This window comes from Artemia sp. Qi Xiang Cuo, chromosome 18 (genome assembly GCF_049724085.1).
Source record: "Artemia sp. Qi Xiang Cuo chromosome 18, ASM4972408v1, whole genome shotgun sequence".
NCBI classification, from domain to species: domain Eukaryota; kingdom Metazoa; phylum Arthropoda; class Branchiopoda; order Anostraca; family Artemiidae; genus Artemia; species Artemia sp. Qi Xiang Cuo.
Window position 1 is genome coordinate 21,104,423 of NC_142811.1, and position 17,286 is coordinate 21,121,708.

The following is a 17,286-nucleotide window of genomic DNA, read 5'->3' on the forward strand; positions in this document are numbered from 1 at the left end:
CGTTTCTACTGTTGAATACTAATCATCAAAAAGTATCTTGTTACCACTGGTATATAAACTACAATATGAATGAGTACAATGTAGACAGGTGGCGTAATACACTATACTTTATAAGCAAAATAGGTTTATATAATAGAATGATTCTTCCCTCCTATAACAAAGGGAAGGATTTATCCTACGTACAAGAGGAAGTTAGAGAGATATGCTGTTTTTTTTTGGCGTAACAGCACTGTACACAAAAGGGAATGTGCCCACTGATAAACTTTTGATCGAAAAATGCAAATCAGATGTACCATTATTCAACTTGGAAGATTTTAGTTGTGAGGTATTTCCGAGTTAGAGACACAACCCAGAGGACGAGGTTCGATTTTTTAGCAAATGGGTACCAATAGATATTCCTTCCCGGAATATGTGTGTGAGATTTCCTAGGAAGAAGAAGAACAAACAAATCCATGATATAGATTGGAATCATACCGAGTGGATGACAAACAATGATGAATTTTTACAATAGTGATCACACCCATGACTACCCAACGGTCTTTTTAAAGACCACCAATTCTATAAACACTTCGTAACCATGGTAATAGGAATATTTTAGGTTCAATATTTGAAGCTAGTTCCAGCAGAAATCGGAGAGGTAAAGCTAGGTCAACTCACAATGTCATTCTATCGTCGTTATTCATTTTCATAGACTGATGTTGTTTCAAATTTATAACAAATTAACTGAGTTAACAACTCCCTCGGGGTTATCAACCCATCTCCCCCAAAACACTTTTCAGTCTTTTCTTGTTAAAAAAATTTTTTTATTTCAACTCATCCACACGGGTTTTTCGCTAGCAACTCGCCCTCCACTATAACTTCACTAATACATCCTTCTGCCAATCAACCCCTATCCCCCAAAACACTTTTCAGTGATTTCTAATTAAAATTTTTATTTCAACTCATCCATATGGGTTTTTCGCTAGCAACTCGCCCTCCACTATAACTTCGCTAATACATCCTTCTGCCATTCCTCTTAGTTGTTAACAACCACTTTGAAAAATTTGGGGAACGAAAAGTTAAAAGAATAAAAACACTCTTTGGTCGGGCCAGTTTACCCCTTAGTTGTAAACACCCACTTTAAAAAATTGGGGGAACGAAAAGTGACAAGAATATAAATACTCTTTGGTCGGGGCCAGTTTCCCCTTAGATGTAAACATTCTCTTTGAAAAATTTGTGGAAAGATAGGTGACAACAATATAAATTCTAGTTGGCCAAGCAATTGTCCCCCTTAGTTGTCAACACCCACTTTGAAAAATTCGGGGACCGAACTTTGACCAGAAACGACTTCCTCTTTGGTTGGGCCAGATTCCACGAAATTGTAAGAACCCACTTTGAAAACGTTGGGGAACAAAAAGTTACAAGAATATATATAATCTTTGGTCGGGCCAGTTTCCCCCTTAGTTGTAAACACCCCCTTTTGAAAAACTTGGGTAAGGAAAAGTGACAAGAATATAAATACTCTTTGGTCGGGCCAGTTTCCCCCTTAGTTTTAAACACCAGCTTTGAAAAATTGGGGGAACGAAAAGTGACAAGAATATAAATACTCTTTGGTTGGGCCAGTTTCCCCCTTAGTTGTAAACACCCACCTTGACAATACTTTTCAAACGTTACTTGTGTATTATACAGACCACATCGGAGAGGTAAAGCTAGGTCAATTCACAATGTCATTCTATCGTTACTTTTCGATTAAGCTATTGAATACCTTTTACCAATGTCTCTTGTAGGCGTCAAATCTATTAAGTATCTAAGCATATTCTTTGTATTGTTGATGCAAGCATCCCATTCCTCATTCTTTAATTACCCGTGAGGCATTCTTAACCAACGCAATACCCTTACGCAAATACCTTTTCGCAAAAAATTCGCAAATAGAGTTATTTTTACCTCACAATTTTCAACTTAAAACCATTCTAATTATAGCATCCCATTCCTCATACTTTAATTACCCGTTACGCTTTCTTAACCAACGCAATACCTTTACGCAAATACCTTTTCGCAAAAAATTCGCAAATAGAGTTATTTTTACGTCACAATTTTCAACTTAAAACCATTCTAATTATAGCATCCCATTCATCATACTTTAATTACCCGTTACGCTTTCTTAACCAACGCAATACCTTTACGCAAATACCTTTTCGCAAAAAATTCGCAAATAGAGTTATTTTTACGTCACAATTTTCAACTTAAAACCATTCTAATTATAGCATCCCATTCCTCATACTTTAATTACCCGTTACGCTTTCTTAACCATCGGAAGTTTAATTTGGTTATTGAACTGAGAAGTAATTACCCTTTTCAAAAACATTAGTCGTTCTATTAATGAACCCGTGAAACGAAACCCAAGTTTTTTAAAAAACCAACTAATCAAGTTACCATATGGACTAACCGCCGCTCTCTCTCTGTTTGACCCCAAAAAATGGGTGTTACCTTAGAAACCCGTTTGGTAAGGCATGTACCGTTCGTAGTAATAGGTGACTGACCCGTGGTAAGTCAATGTACCGGTTAAACTACACGCATATTCATGCCTCAGGCTTGTGTAAGTACATGTATATTTGAAATCAGCACCTCTCTTACTACTTCCTCCATCCCAATCTATTCAAAGCCTCCCTTTTTACACCCTCCCAATAAGTTCCCATTTCCTTTAAATCTTTCTTTATGACGTCCTCCAGACGAGGTTTTTCGCATGTTTACTGAAATCAAAATAGAATCAAAGTTTTTAATATTTTTCTATTGAATTTGGATTAAGATGATAGATAATCAACTAGTCAAAGAGCCTGTTGAACAATACACATGAAAAGAAAACCGTAATGTATACCTTTATGAGAACCGAAGAAATTTGCCCCTTTCCTCCCAACACAAAGTTTTAAGGCCCCCTACCCCCAAAAAAGACTTACCCAAAGTTTCACCTCGATTTCTTTAAAAAGCCGTCTGATAGCCAGCCGTTTTCATTCATATCCGTGGGGCAAAATAGGGTAAACTTGTCAAAATAACGTTTAAAATTCATAACCGTTTAATCATTCAATGACCGTTCAACTAGAAATACTCGCAATACTTCAGGCTTCAGGTACCTGTTGTGTAATGTTACATGGTTGTTTTCAGAGCTATTGATTAGTGAATGGCTAGGAGTTGCTGAATAAGCAATTATACAGGTAAGATTAGTTTATCCCAGAGCGACAACGGACAGCAAAGGTACAAAAAAAGACAATTATAATTGAAATCATGATGACAACAAAGTTGTATATCACATTGAATCTCCTGTATTCTTTTGAGTGAAAAAGAATGTAATCGACAGTCTAATTTGTCGCAGCAAAAATTGTAGGTGTATTAGTTCGATTTGCTTTTACTCTTCATAGAAGATTTCGTATCTGAATGATACGATATTTGGCTAGCCTTTTACTCTAAAGGCGATTCAAATATTGGATTAATTATTAAATGCGGTTTGGTCCTTAACATTGATAAACTTGAAAAATTGTACAAAGGAGGAAAGAAAAATCCACCGAAATCTAAGGTTGTACCTAGCGGAGGGGGTTTGTTTAAAAACAAGGTAAATAGTGGCTAGACTTCGCGACTAACCCGAAGTACCGCTAATTGTTAAAAACAAATGTTCAAATATTAGAATGCAATTAAGAGTGAAAAATAGGGATAATCTGGCTTTTATTTTTGTCATATGTGTGTATAAAGAACTTATAAGCCTAGAGGGATGGTATTTTCATATATTTTTCACTGCCTCAGCAGAGAGCAATATGGTTTCAATGTATTATTTTTTTTTCCCACAGGCCACTTTGTGTTGAAAGTATTGTCGTAGAAACTTGGGGGAGAGGTAATTTAATTAGAAATTAGAAGTTTTAGTGTCTTTCTCAGTAATCGACTTATTATTTCCGCACTTCCAATAATTTACAGATACTTTATACTCCTTCAATATGATCTGACTTTAATCCTCTGATAGCTTATAAAATAATTTGGAACACTCTACCAGAGTCTGCACGGGGCTGCCACTCGTTTGGGGTCTTTAAAAAGTATGTTAGAGAATTTCTTGCCAATAATTACCTGGTTATCCAAGAAATTGATGTTTCTCGATTGGGCCTGTTATTTATTTGTTTAGGTGGAATCATGTAATACTCCTCTGCCTAGCTTAGATTTTTTTTCATTTTTTTTGGGGGGGGGATTATTTGGGCTTGTGATGTGAATGTGTTATTCGAAAAAAATAATGATAGATGTATTTTTTTGTTTTTGTTTCTGCCCTGTTTTTTCCTGGTCATAGAGCCTTACGGGGGGACTAAGTTGAAGTGTTTTTTGTTTTGTTTTATGTAAAATACTGTAGATTTTGTTAAATGGTTATATATTTCTTGGTTTTTCAATAAATTCAATTCAATTAAAAAAAAAAAATATTTGCTTATTTATAATTTTAGGGTGTCGATCTCAGCTCTGACGTTGAACCGGTTCGCCAAGGGCTACTGGCTTCTATTGATGATGATGAAGTTGAACCAGATTCAGAATCAGAGCAAAATATATCCAGGTCTCAAGCTGAATTCACCCTCATTGAACTGCTTATCAACAGGCGATATAGTAAAGCATTAAAGCATGTTTGGCAATATAGGTAGTATTCAGTTGTTAATTTTTGAACTTTCCAAAGAAGAAAAGAAATATCATAAACCACGTAATTTATTCTCAGTTGGGTTTTCTGTAGAACTCGAGGGGCATGTAGAGGGTTCCTAAAGGTTTCTAGAGCCATCCTACGAAGACACCTTGCAAACTACTTGAATTCATAGGATGGAGTTATAGTATACATTGTCTCAAAGTTCCTTAACACAAGTTATTTGTTTGTGTTGTTTTGCTAAGATTGGCGAAAACGTTCAAGAATATTAACCAACTCGTCCACTTTTTTGACGCTACTCTATAAAATAAAAAAGAGGCTTAGGAACAGCCGTAGGAAAAAAGAGAAAAAAGTACATTTATGAAATTGAAGCTTGAAACTGAAAAACACAATGAATAGAAAATGAAAATATTTAAAAGTGAGCAAATTAACTAGTTTGCTGATATTTTAGCACAAAAAACTCGGGCTAATTCATGTTGATTTTGGCTCATAGACCCCTGCTGCCCCTCTTTAATTTTCTTTGTTAGTTTTTAGGGATATCTTTCTCAATTTTGATTTTACCCCCACCTCCCCCTGCAAATATTGCTGTGAAACCCTCCTGCGGTTAATACCCTCATGAATAGTCAAGAAACGGAGATCAGGTCAGGCTATCTCGACAACTTCACTTTAATTGTAGTGTTGCTAACTTCACTTTAATTTATGACTAACCTCCTAAGGGTAAGAGATTCGTGAATCTATGAGTATTTTTGGTTCTTTTTTTTTATTTTTGGTTTCTCACTGACTCACATCTGTTTCTTTTTTTCTTTATGTATATATATATATATATATATATATATATATATATATATATATATATATATATATATACCTTGCACTGAAAACGGGCAAGGTAAGGCTTTTATTCAGTGGCTAAAACTATTCTTCGTTTTTTTTTCCTTTTTTTAGGTGCAGTTTGTTTGAATATTTAGTTATAGTCGTTTCAGAACTAATTTTCTATTCCAGTTTTTCACTTCACAAATAACTCTCATTGATTCAGTTGAGAATCTTTGCTTGAATTGTGTAGTATTTTTTTTTTCTGTGACGATTCATAAAAGAAGAATTGTTCATTTCTATAATTAATTAAAAAAAAAAGCTTTTTCCACAAAATAAGTTTTTCAAAGAAAAGTAAAAAACTCCATTAAACCAAAAAAAAGAGCTAAAATAAAATCAAATAATCTACCAAGCGTGAAACTACCACAAATCAGCATCAATAAATAAATGAAACCCAAAACGAACAGAAATTACAATAAATAACCGAGTCAAACTCAAAACGAGCAGAAATTAACATAAGTTGGGCTCAAAACCCCTATGCCTTCCCAAGGCGAGAACAAAATTTGCACTTTACTGAAACAAATATAAATGTTTTTACTTTTATAAATTTAATAAATCAAATAATATTAGCATTTTGATTACTAAATATCAGTATATGTATAATAAACTGACAATGCACAATCATTTGTATTTTTTTCAGTAAAGCGCAAATTTTGATTGGATGTGTTTGGGAAAATGGTGGGCATGAGAGGGGCGTTAGTTGCTCTCTAATCCCTTTCAACTATTAAAAAAGGCACTAGCCCTTTCAATTTCCAATGGAATGAGCTCTTTTGAAGTTTCTACGACAACACTTTCAATAAAAACTTTAATATGCCCCCAGGGCATAACTTACAATCCTTGCCCTGAGGGCTGTGGGGGGCGGAGGGGTTGTCATCCTTAAAGACCTAATTTCCAAAACTTTCAACTACGTTGAACAAAATCGCTATCTAAAAATTTTAATTGGATGTGTTTGGGGAAAAGGTGGGCGTGAGAGGGGGTTAATTACGCTCCACTCACTTTCGACTATTAAAAATGGCAATTTCAATTTTCAAACAGATGAGCCCTTTTTGAAACTTTTACAACAACTTATAACCATAACTGAGGGCATAACTGAGGGCATAACTTATAACCCTTGCACTGAGGGCTCTGAGGCGGTTATCATCCTAAAAGACCTAATTTCCAGAACTTTCGACTACGTTGAACAAACTGGATATCTCAAAATTTTGATTCGATTTGTTTGGGGAAACGGTGGGCGTGAGAGGGAGGTTATTTGCCCTTCAATCACTTTCGACTATTAAAAGGGCACTAGCCCTTTCAATTTCAAATTGAATGAGCCCTTTTTGATGTTTTTACACATCACATTTTATAAAAACTTTACAGGCCCCCAGTGCATAACTTACAACCCTTGCCCAGAGGGTTGTGGGGGGGGGGGGTTGTCATCCTTAAAGACCGAATTTCCAAAACTTTCAACCATGCTGAATAAAATGGCTAGCTATTTGATTGGATGTGGCTGGGGAAATGGTGGGCGTGAGAGGGAGGCTGGTTACTCTCAAATCATTTTTAACAATTAAAAAGGACATTATACATTTCAATTCTCAATCGAGTGAGCCCTTTTTCCAGTTTCTACGATAAAGATTTTTATTAAAGCCTCATATACCCCCAGGGCATAACTTATAACCCTTGCCCTGAGGACTGTGGGGGGAGTGTCCCGCTCAAAGGTATAATTTCCTGAACTTTAAACTGCGTGGAACAAAATGGTTATCTCAAAATTTGGATTGGACGTTGCCTTCCAATCACTTTCGACTATTAGAAACGGCACTAGTCATTTCAATTTCCAATCGAATGAGCCATTTTTGAAGTTTCTACGACGACCCTTTCTATAAGAACCTTATATACCCCAAGGGCGTAACTTACAACCCTTGCCCTGAGGGCTGTGGGGGGTTGTCATCCTCAAAGAAATAATTTCTATCTGGAAATCAACAAAGCTGTAGAAAATGGCTGTCTAAAAATTTTGATTGGATGTGTTTGGGGAAAAGGTGGGCGAGAGAGGGGGGTTAGTTGCCCTAAAATTACTTTTGACTATTAAAAAGGGCACTAGACCTTTGAATTTCCAATCGAATGAGCCCTTTTTCCAGTTTCTACGACAAAGATTTCAATAAAAACTTATATGACCCCAGGACATAACTTATAACCCTTGCTCTGAAGACTGTGGGGAGAGTGTCCTGCTCAAAGGTATAATTTCCTGAACTTTAAACTGCGTGGAACAAAATGGCTATCTCAAAATTTTGATTAGATGTGCTTAGGGAAACGCTGAGTGTGGAAGGGGTTTTAGTTGCCGTCTAATCGCTTTCGATCATTAAAAGGGGCTGTAGCCGTTTCAGTTTTCAATTTAATAAGCTCCTTTTGAAGTTTCTAAGATAATTCGTTCTATAAAAACCTTATATGCCCCCAGGGCATAACTTACAACCCTAGCCCTGAGGGCTGTGAGGGGGTCGTCATCCTCAAATACCTAATTTACAGAAATTTAAATTACGTTGAATAAAATGGCAATCTCAAAATTTTGATTGAATGTGTTTGGGGAAAAGGTGGGCTTGAGAGGGGGGTTAGTTGCCCTCCAATCACTTTTGACTATCAAAAAGGGCACTAGCCCTTTGAATTTCCAATTGAATGAGCCTTTTTTGAAGTTTCTACGACAACGCCTTCTATGAAAACCTTATATACCCCAGGGCATAACTTACAACCCTTGCCCTGAAGGCTGTGGGGGAGTTTCCTCCTCAGAAACATAATTTCTTTCTGGAAAGCAACTACGCTGAACAAAATGGCTATCTCAAAATTTTGATTGGATGTGTTTCGGGAAATGGTGGGCGTGGAAGGGGTGTTAGTTTTCCTTCCAATTGAATGAGCCGTTTTCGAAGTTTCTACGACAACTTCTTCGATACGAAGTGCCCTGCTCTAAAGTAAATAAATAATACATTGTGCCTTCATCGTTCTTATATGCCCTCAGAGCATAACTTAAAACCCTTGCCCCGAGGGTTTTGGCGGAGTGTCCCCCTCCAAAACATATTTTCTATCTGGAAATCAACTACGCTGAACAAAAGGGCTATCTCTAAATTTTTATTGGATGTGTTTGGGGGAATGATGGGCATGGGGGGGGGCTAGTTGCCCACCAATCACTTTCGACTATTAAAAAGGGCACTAGGCACTCCAATTTCCAATCGAATTAGCCGTTTTCGAAGTTTCTACGTCAACTTTTTCGATACGAAGTGCTCGGTATGGAAAAAAAATAATACATTGTGCCAACATCGTTCTTTACTTAGGCAGTGCTATTGCGCTGCCTAAAAAAAATTCCATATGAAGATGTTTTCTTTTGCGAAAAAGTTAATTCAATCTGAAAAATGAAAACAAGACAGTGAGTTAGAAAGAAAAGTAGAAAGAAAAGAAAACTGAACCTATACCTTTTATATTGTGTGTTTGATTTTGTCGCCTCTTATTTTCTTTCTAATTTCTTGTACGATTAATCATCTGGTTTATCAGTTTTGAAGATCGAGTAGCCTTTATTTTTGTTTTTAGTTTGTTTAAAGACTCTTGTTACTCCTAACATGATTTAAAGTACTGAGATATTCACATTATTTTTGGAAAATATTTATATCGCATTCTTTATTGCCATATTTTTCTTATTTTTAGAAAACAACCCTCTGAATCATATCATTCTTTTCTTGGACTTGGTATGCTTCAATGCTTGCCCCTCCATACCCTAAATTGCTGCCAATTTATTCCTTGTTTTAAGGTACGTGGCTTTTGGTATGCGTAGCATATGGTACAATTGCATTGTACTCCTATGGTATGCTTGGTATATAGCGTTTATCGGGGTTGGTATATTTGAATGCACAACCCTTCATACCCTAAATCCATCAATTTATCCCTTTTAAGGTATATCTGGCCACGTGGACATTTTGGGAATTCAAGTGAAGAGGAAGTACACGGAATCATTGACATTTATTGTAAATATCATTCTGATAAAAAAGGAGGTAAAGTGTGCTTATTGTTATTATTTAGATTATTATTATTTTATTTATATCTTTATTAGATCTTATTATTATTTAGATTATTATTATTATTTAATTATTATTATTATTTTATTTAGATCCTTAGCAAGGGGTTTCAGAAGTAACGATTTATCAATATTGCATTGTCTGATATTTCATATGTTAAAAGTGGGTCTCCGAATGTTAACATTCGGAGTGGAGCCCTGAGTCTTAACATTCCATGTTGAGTTTTTGAAGCCATGTCTACATTTTCTTTTCGATTTTTCTTCTGGTAATTTTAGTTTCAGTAATTTAGTCTTGTACTATATTGTTTGTTGCGTTTAATCATTAAATAAATACTGATATGAACACATTTTTTTTCGAACTCTACGTCGATATATATATATATATATATATATATATATATATATATATATATATATATATATATATATATATATATATATATATATATATATATATATATATATATATATATATATATATATATATATATATATATATATATATATATATATATATATATACATAAATACATACATACACATACATATATATATATATATATATATATATATATATATATATATATATATATATATATATATATATATATATATATATATATATATATATATATATATATATATATATATATATATATATATATATATATATATATATATATATATATATATATATATATATATATATATATATATGTATATGTATATGTATATATATATATATATATATATGAACAATAAAAAACAAAAAGAACAATAACACTAAACAAATTTAAACTACAGCTTCTTTCCGTGCCATCAGACCATTCTCTATAAAACAACCTAACGCAATAATTAGGTCCCTCGAAGTAGCCTCCAAAACACCCTGGAGCAGCAGTACATCCCCACGCCTGCGAAGGCACGCCTGCGTCGATATGAAACTTTAATCAATTGATGATTTGTTACTTCCAATACATCACCGATTGAAAGGAAAACTAACCTAGATTGTAAGAAACAAATTTTCCCCCCAATTCCCCCCATTTTTACCATTAATTTTTTTTCTCATCTCATTTTTGTTTTGTATTGTCTCGTTGATTAACACATAAAGCGCGAAAATAGGAAGCATGTTAGCCTACTAATAATTACAATACTGGAAAAATTGTGAAGCAAACAAGATAAAAAAATCCCGTCTGGGTTGGCAAAATTATTTTTTTTGGGGGGGGGGGGGCTTTTCGCTAATAGTTTTTTTCCAATAATAATAATAATAATCTAGGTTGCAAGAAAAAGTAATCAAAGTTGTGAAAAGCAATTTTTTTTTGCTATTACAGTTTTGCATGTTCTATTGTTTTTTTTAACTCTCTCTCTCTCTCTCTCTCTCTCTCTCTCTCTCTCTCTCTCTCTCTCTCTCTCTCTCTCTCTCTCTCTCTCTCTCTCTTTCTTTCTCTCTAGTTTATATATTTTAGCTATGTCTCTCACTGGAAAACAGCTTTCCAGGATAGACATTGTCCGCAAAATCTGGTTAATGTTTCAAACATAATTCTGCTATGTTGTAATAATAACAAAAACACAGTCAGTGAGATAAGCCATGTTACGTATTTCTCTTTTCAATTTTAGGTTGTATCTTTGCAATTATATTCTCAGACGAAAAAATGGCAGAACAGTGCGAAAAGCTAATGGAGAATGTACTTTTAATTCAATCGGCTCTCAAATCAGCAGAACATGGCAACATTGGAATTTCAAATACTACAATGAAAACCGAATGCTAGTTCTCTTTTTTGTTTTCTTTATTTTTGTCCTCTCGTGTAACTCACATATTATTTCATATTCTTTTGGAGGTAATAAAATCAAATCTGTTTTTATTGTCGTTTTCCATTAGGTTTTCCACTTTACTATTTTGTATATATATATATATATATATATATATATATATATATATATATATATATATATATATATATATATATATATATATATATATATATATATATATATATATATATATATATATATATATATATATATATATATATATATATATATATATATATATATATATATATATATATATATATATATATATATATATATATATATATATATATATATATATATATATATATAGTTTTGCATGTCAATTTGAGAAATTTCATTCGATATACTTTACTGTATTTTCCTATGATTTAGTAGTAAAAAAAAGAGGATTTTAATCATTTCAACAAAGCAAAATTTTTCCTTGAATATATACTCTATATATATATACTCTATAGCATAGATTATGCTCTATTTTTGATGACTGGAGTGTTCAGGAACGAATTCTAATATAGTTTTGCATGTCAATTTAAGAAATTTCATCTGAGTTACTGCAGCTTTTTATGATATAATAGTAAAACAATAAAAAAAAAGAAAAAAAGCTGAATAAGGATCTTAATCGTTACATCAAAATCAAAGTCCTTTTTTTCTCCTCAATTTGGTTATTAGCCATTATTGGGTAACGATTTTTTTTTTTTTTTTTTGCTAAAAAAACTTCAAAAGCCACTGTAACCAAATTACTGAGGTTTTCGATCATAAACACCTAAGAGTTGTTTTCCGGCTTATCAACTTCCTGGATGCCTAGAAGAGACACCAAGAGGGCCAATGCTTCCACATCCCCTCAGAATAATTAAATATGAATCTTAAGTGTAACACCTTATAATAATCGCCATGAATATGATACGCTTCTGAAAAAAGCACCGTTTTCCTAAAACTTTTCGCCGTTCCATGATATCCTTGCTCATTTACCCTTGATCTAAAAGTTAATGTTTTATTTAAATTTTGTTTTGGGAGATGGAAAAGGGAGGGTTGCGTTTAACTCCGTGCCCTGGTGTAATGTATAATTCACCATAAAATAGGTTTTTGGATGGGTACTTGATTTACCCGAGCCATTCTATTTTGCATTGGTTTTCGAATGCCTTCTTTAACCAAAACGTCCTCTTCTCCGAAAGAAGTCCACAAATAAATTGATCAATTGACTGAAAGATAAAACCAATCAAAATGTTCAACATAGATAGACAGATAGATAGATATTTATTGTAACAAAAGCCACTTTAGGCCATGGAAAAAAACAACGAATAACAAAATAATAGCACATGATACTAAGACACATAACATGTTATATAATAATAACAATGAAAAAGCATAACAATTGCAAAACAAAAACAAACATACTACGGCACATAATACCATAAAACTAACATAATTACACAAAGTGTCACACACATGATCTATATATTTTAAAAGCTTTAAAGCTACATGGACCATGGCTACAAAAAATAAAAAATAAATACTTCAAGCACACTATATAAAGTATGAAATCAAGAAAGGAAAGGATATAATAAAATAAAAAGAAAATCAAATTAGGTGATGAAACGGGGATTTTGTCAGCCAGTAGCAAACTATGAACACGAAAAACAAGCAAATACTTCGACAAGGTCCTCCACCAAGTCGTGCTCAGGGGCAAAAAAAAAAAAACGAAAAACAACAAAATCTAACCTTTCGAGTTTTTTTTTTTTTTTTTGAGCACTGAGGATGACTTGGCGGAGGACCTTGTCAAAATATTTGCTTTATTTTCGTCCTCATATTTTGCTAGTGGCTGACCAAAGTCCTCGTTTTCCTTTCTTGGTTTCATACCTTATGCATAGCCATTGTGGTCTTAGAATGTATTTACCATATAAAGTAAACTCCAACATTCTTTTCTTGTCCCGCCTATCGTCCACCCTCCAAAAATCTTTATCTGAGTTGCATGGCTACACGCACTTACTTCCCCACATTCTTAATATCTACTTTACAGTTACTTTTTAAAATTCTGGCAATCCAATCCTTCCCATTTACCCAACCCCAAAAGTTTCTACCCTCAAATCCTTCAACTTCTTAAAATTGCGCATAAAGTGTTTTAAGTCATCATTTTCTTCGCACATCGGGAAAAAATACGGACCCTTCCGCGACCTACACATCCCCAAATACTTTCTTCTTTTACCGAAACGCATAAAATTGCCCTTATTGAAATGACCCACCTTATATCCTCCCCCTGAAGTCCCACTTTAAAATAATATTCCTCCCCTCATGCCTCCTTGACCTCCACGTACACACCTGGAGACGCTGCCGTGGTCCGACTAGTCTACCATAACTGGATCTCCTTCTACCATAACTGCTCTTATAGTACAATATTTACCTCTCTTCCCATGGATCCTACTTCTCCTCCTATGCCTACCTCAGTAGAAAGGCCTCAGGAGGTCCGAACGGGACTCCTTATATGGGCATAGAATACTGACGGGACTCCATATATGGGCATAGAGTCATTAGGGAGAACACGTGGTTAATGGGGTCAATGACCTCTTTTTCCAATGTGTCAACAACAACAACATCAACCTTGACATTCGCTGAGAGCGTGCACTTACAACAACATCGACCTTGGAACACCTGTGCTGTCGACCTCAATTCACCTATCGTGAATCAATAATTCCCCTTAGAAACAACAAATTAATTCCCATTTCTCGACAGATTAATCAACCAATGACATCATCTGTCAGACTTTTAAAATTTTCGCATAGAAACGATTCTCCAGGAATAGATCCAAGTCATTAATGTCTTTGCCTCGGAAACAACTCTTTTGGTCGAACACCAAAGGATATTAATAGCCAAAGGCCATGGAAACAATTCTCCAAGAAACATCTTAGCGATGAATTGTTTTAGCGCGGGAATCAGGTTTCTTATTAATTTGAAATGCATTAGCGCAGAGATGTCAAAAACAAAAGGAACACGCTGAATTACGTTTAGGGATTATTTGGGCGAAACTGTTTTAGACAGGTTATGGAACTATTTCGGCGAAACAGTTAGAGACATTTTAAAAGATGATTTTTGAAGAGATTTTAGAAGAGAATTTAATGGTGAAACTCTGTGGTCGTTATAATACACAAGTTTCATTTGAACAGTGTTGTGAGGTCCTCTAACCCAACCCAAAGGGTTCCAATCCTCCTACCCCAACCCCGAAGGAAGCCCCCAGTCCTCAAAGGCCCCCCAAGCTCCCAAAGGGCCACCGGCGCCCCCAAAGGCCCACCAGACCCCCAAAGGACATCCCCGGGCCCCCCAAAGGCCCATCGAGCTCCCAAAGGACCAACGGGGTCCCAAAGGCCCTCCACCGGTCCCCAAATGTCCCCCAGGCCCCCAACTGCCCCCCGGACCCCCAAAGGCCCTCCCCTAGTCCTCAAAGGTCCCCCGGGCCCCAAAAACCCTCCCCCGGTCCTCAAAGGCCCCCAAGCTCCCAAAGGGCCACCGGCGCCCCCAAAGGCCCACCCAGACCCCCAAAGGCCATCCCCGGGCCCCCCAAAGGCCAATCGAGCTCCCAAAGGACCAACGGGGTCCCAAAGGCCCTCCACCGGTCCCCAAATGTCCCCCCGGCCCCCCACTGCCCCCCCCCCCGGACCCCCAAAGACCCTCCCTGTGCCCCAAACGCCCTCCTCAGACCCCCAAAGGCCCTCCCCTGGTCCTCAAAGGTCCCCCGGGCTCCCAAAGGCACTCCCCCGGTCCCCAAAGGTCCCCGGATCCCCAAACGCCCTCCCTGGGCCCCAAAGGTCCTCCCCCGGTCCCCATACATGCACACAAAAACTTACACACACACAAAAACTTACACACACACACAAAAACTTACACACACACAAAAACAAACACACACACACACAAAAACTTACACACACACCCGAAAACTAACACACACACACACACACAAAAACTTACACACACACACACACACAAAAACTTGAACATGCACACTAAAACTTACGTTCACACACAAAAAAATACAAACAGACACACACACACAAAAAAACTTATACAATCACACTAAAACTAACATGTACACACAAGCTTATACACACACACACACACACAAAAAACTTACAAACACAAAAAATTACACACACACACACACACACAAACTGACACACACACACAAAAAACTAACAACCACACACAAAAGCTTAGACACACAAAAAATTACACACACACACACACAAAAACTAAGACCCACACTCAAAAACTTACATGCACACAAAAACTTACATGCACACAAAAAATTTCACACACACAAAAACTTACAAACACGCACAAAAACTTACACATACACGCAAAAACTTACACACACACACATGAAAACTTACACACACATTCCAAAACTTACACACACACACACGCCAAAACTTACACACACACACACAAAAACTTACACACACACACACACAAAAACTTACACATGCACAAGAAAACTTACATTAACACAAAAAAATAAATTAACACACAAAATTACACACACACACACACACAAAACTTACACAAACACACACAAGAAAACACACACACAAACGCCAAAACTTACACACACAATACTATATAGGTCTGAGTTCTGTTGTGAAAACACACAATATTTAGAAAAAATACAAAATATTCCTTTATTACCTCTGCAAAACGGCTAAAAATGAAGAATTCATACACATTTTCAACTAGGTAAGGGTAAGTGTTTCAAATATGAGCCATTCTGTTGCGAAAACACATAAAAGTTAGAAAAGATACAAAATATTCCTTTATTACCTCTGCAAAACGGCTAAACATGAAGAATTTATACATATTTTCAACTAGCTAAGGGTAAGTGTTTTAAATATGAGCCATTCTGTTGATAAAACAAACAAAATTTATAAAAAATACAAAATATTACTTTATTACCTCTTCACTACTTGTAAAAATTAATAATTAATACACATTTTCAACTAGATAAGTGTAAGTGTTTTAAATATGAGCCATTCTGTTGAGAAAACACACAAAAGTTAGAAAAAATGCAAAATATTCCTTTATTACCTCTGCATTACAGCTAAAAATGAAGAATTCATACAAATTTTCAACTAGCTAAGGGTAAATGTTTTAAATATGAGCCATTCTGTTGCGAAAACACACAAAAGTTAGAAAAAATACAAAATAGTCCTTTATTACCTCTGCAAAACGGCTAAAAATGAAGAATTCTTACACAATTTCAACTAGCTAAGGGTAAGTGTTTTAAATATGAGCCATTCTCTTGCGAAAACACGCAAAAGTTAGAGAAAATAAATAATTATTCTTTATTACCTCTGCAAAACGGCTAAGCATGAAGAATTCATACACATTTTCAACTAGTTAAGGGTAAGTGTTTTAAATATTAGCTATTCTGTTGCGAAAACACACAAATTTTAGAAAAAATACGAAATATTCCTTTATTACCTCTGCAAAACGGCTAAAAATGAAGAATTCATACACATTTTCAACTAGCTAAGGGTAAGTGTTTTAAATATGAGCCATTCTGTTGCGAAAACACACAAAAGTTAGATAAAATATAAAATATTCCTTTATTACCTCTGCAATACGACTAAAAATGAAGAATTCATACACATTTTCAACTAGCTAAGGGTAAGTGTTTTAAATATGAGTCATTCTGTTGCGAAAACACACAAAAGTTAGATAAAATACAAATTGTTCCTTCATTACCTCTGCAATACGGGTAAAAATGAAAAATTCATACACATTTTCAACTAGCTAATGTTAAGTGTTTTAAATATGAGCCATTCTGTTGCGAAAACACACAAAAGTTAGAAAAAATACAATATATTCCTTTATTACCTCTGCAATACGTCTAAAAATGAAGAATTCATACACATTTTCAACTATCTAAGGTTAAGTGTTTTAAATATGAGCCATT

The 17,286-nt window shown here is 35.1% G+C and overlaps 1 protein-coding gene across 1 annotated transcript in view; it reads left to right on the top strand.

Annotated features, from left to right (window-relative positions):
- The window catches only part of fry (microtubule binding protein furry), a 303,691-nt gene extending 292,305 nt beyond the window's left edge, over nucleotides 1–11,386 (top strand). The window contains exons 44-46 of the mRNA XM_089104145.1: nucleotides 4,449–4,636; nucleotides 9,413–9,510; nucleotides 11,148–11,386. Of these exons, the coding sequence (XP_088960271.1) occupies nucleotides 4,449–4,636; nucleotides 9,413–9,510; nucleotides 11,148–11,299 (438 nt within the window). The 3' untranslated portion in view covers nucleotides 11,300–11,386. The remainder of the gene's footprint in view (nucleotides 1–4,448; nucleotides 4,637–9,412; nucleotides 9,511–11,147) is intronic.
- Nucleotides 11,387–17,286: the final 5,900 nt, after the last annotated feature.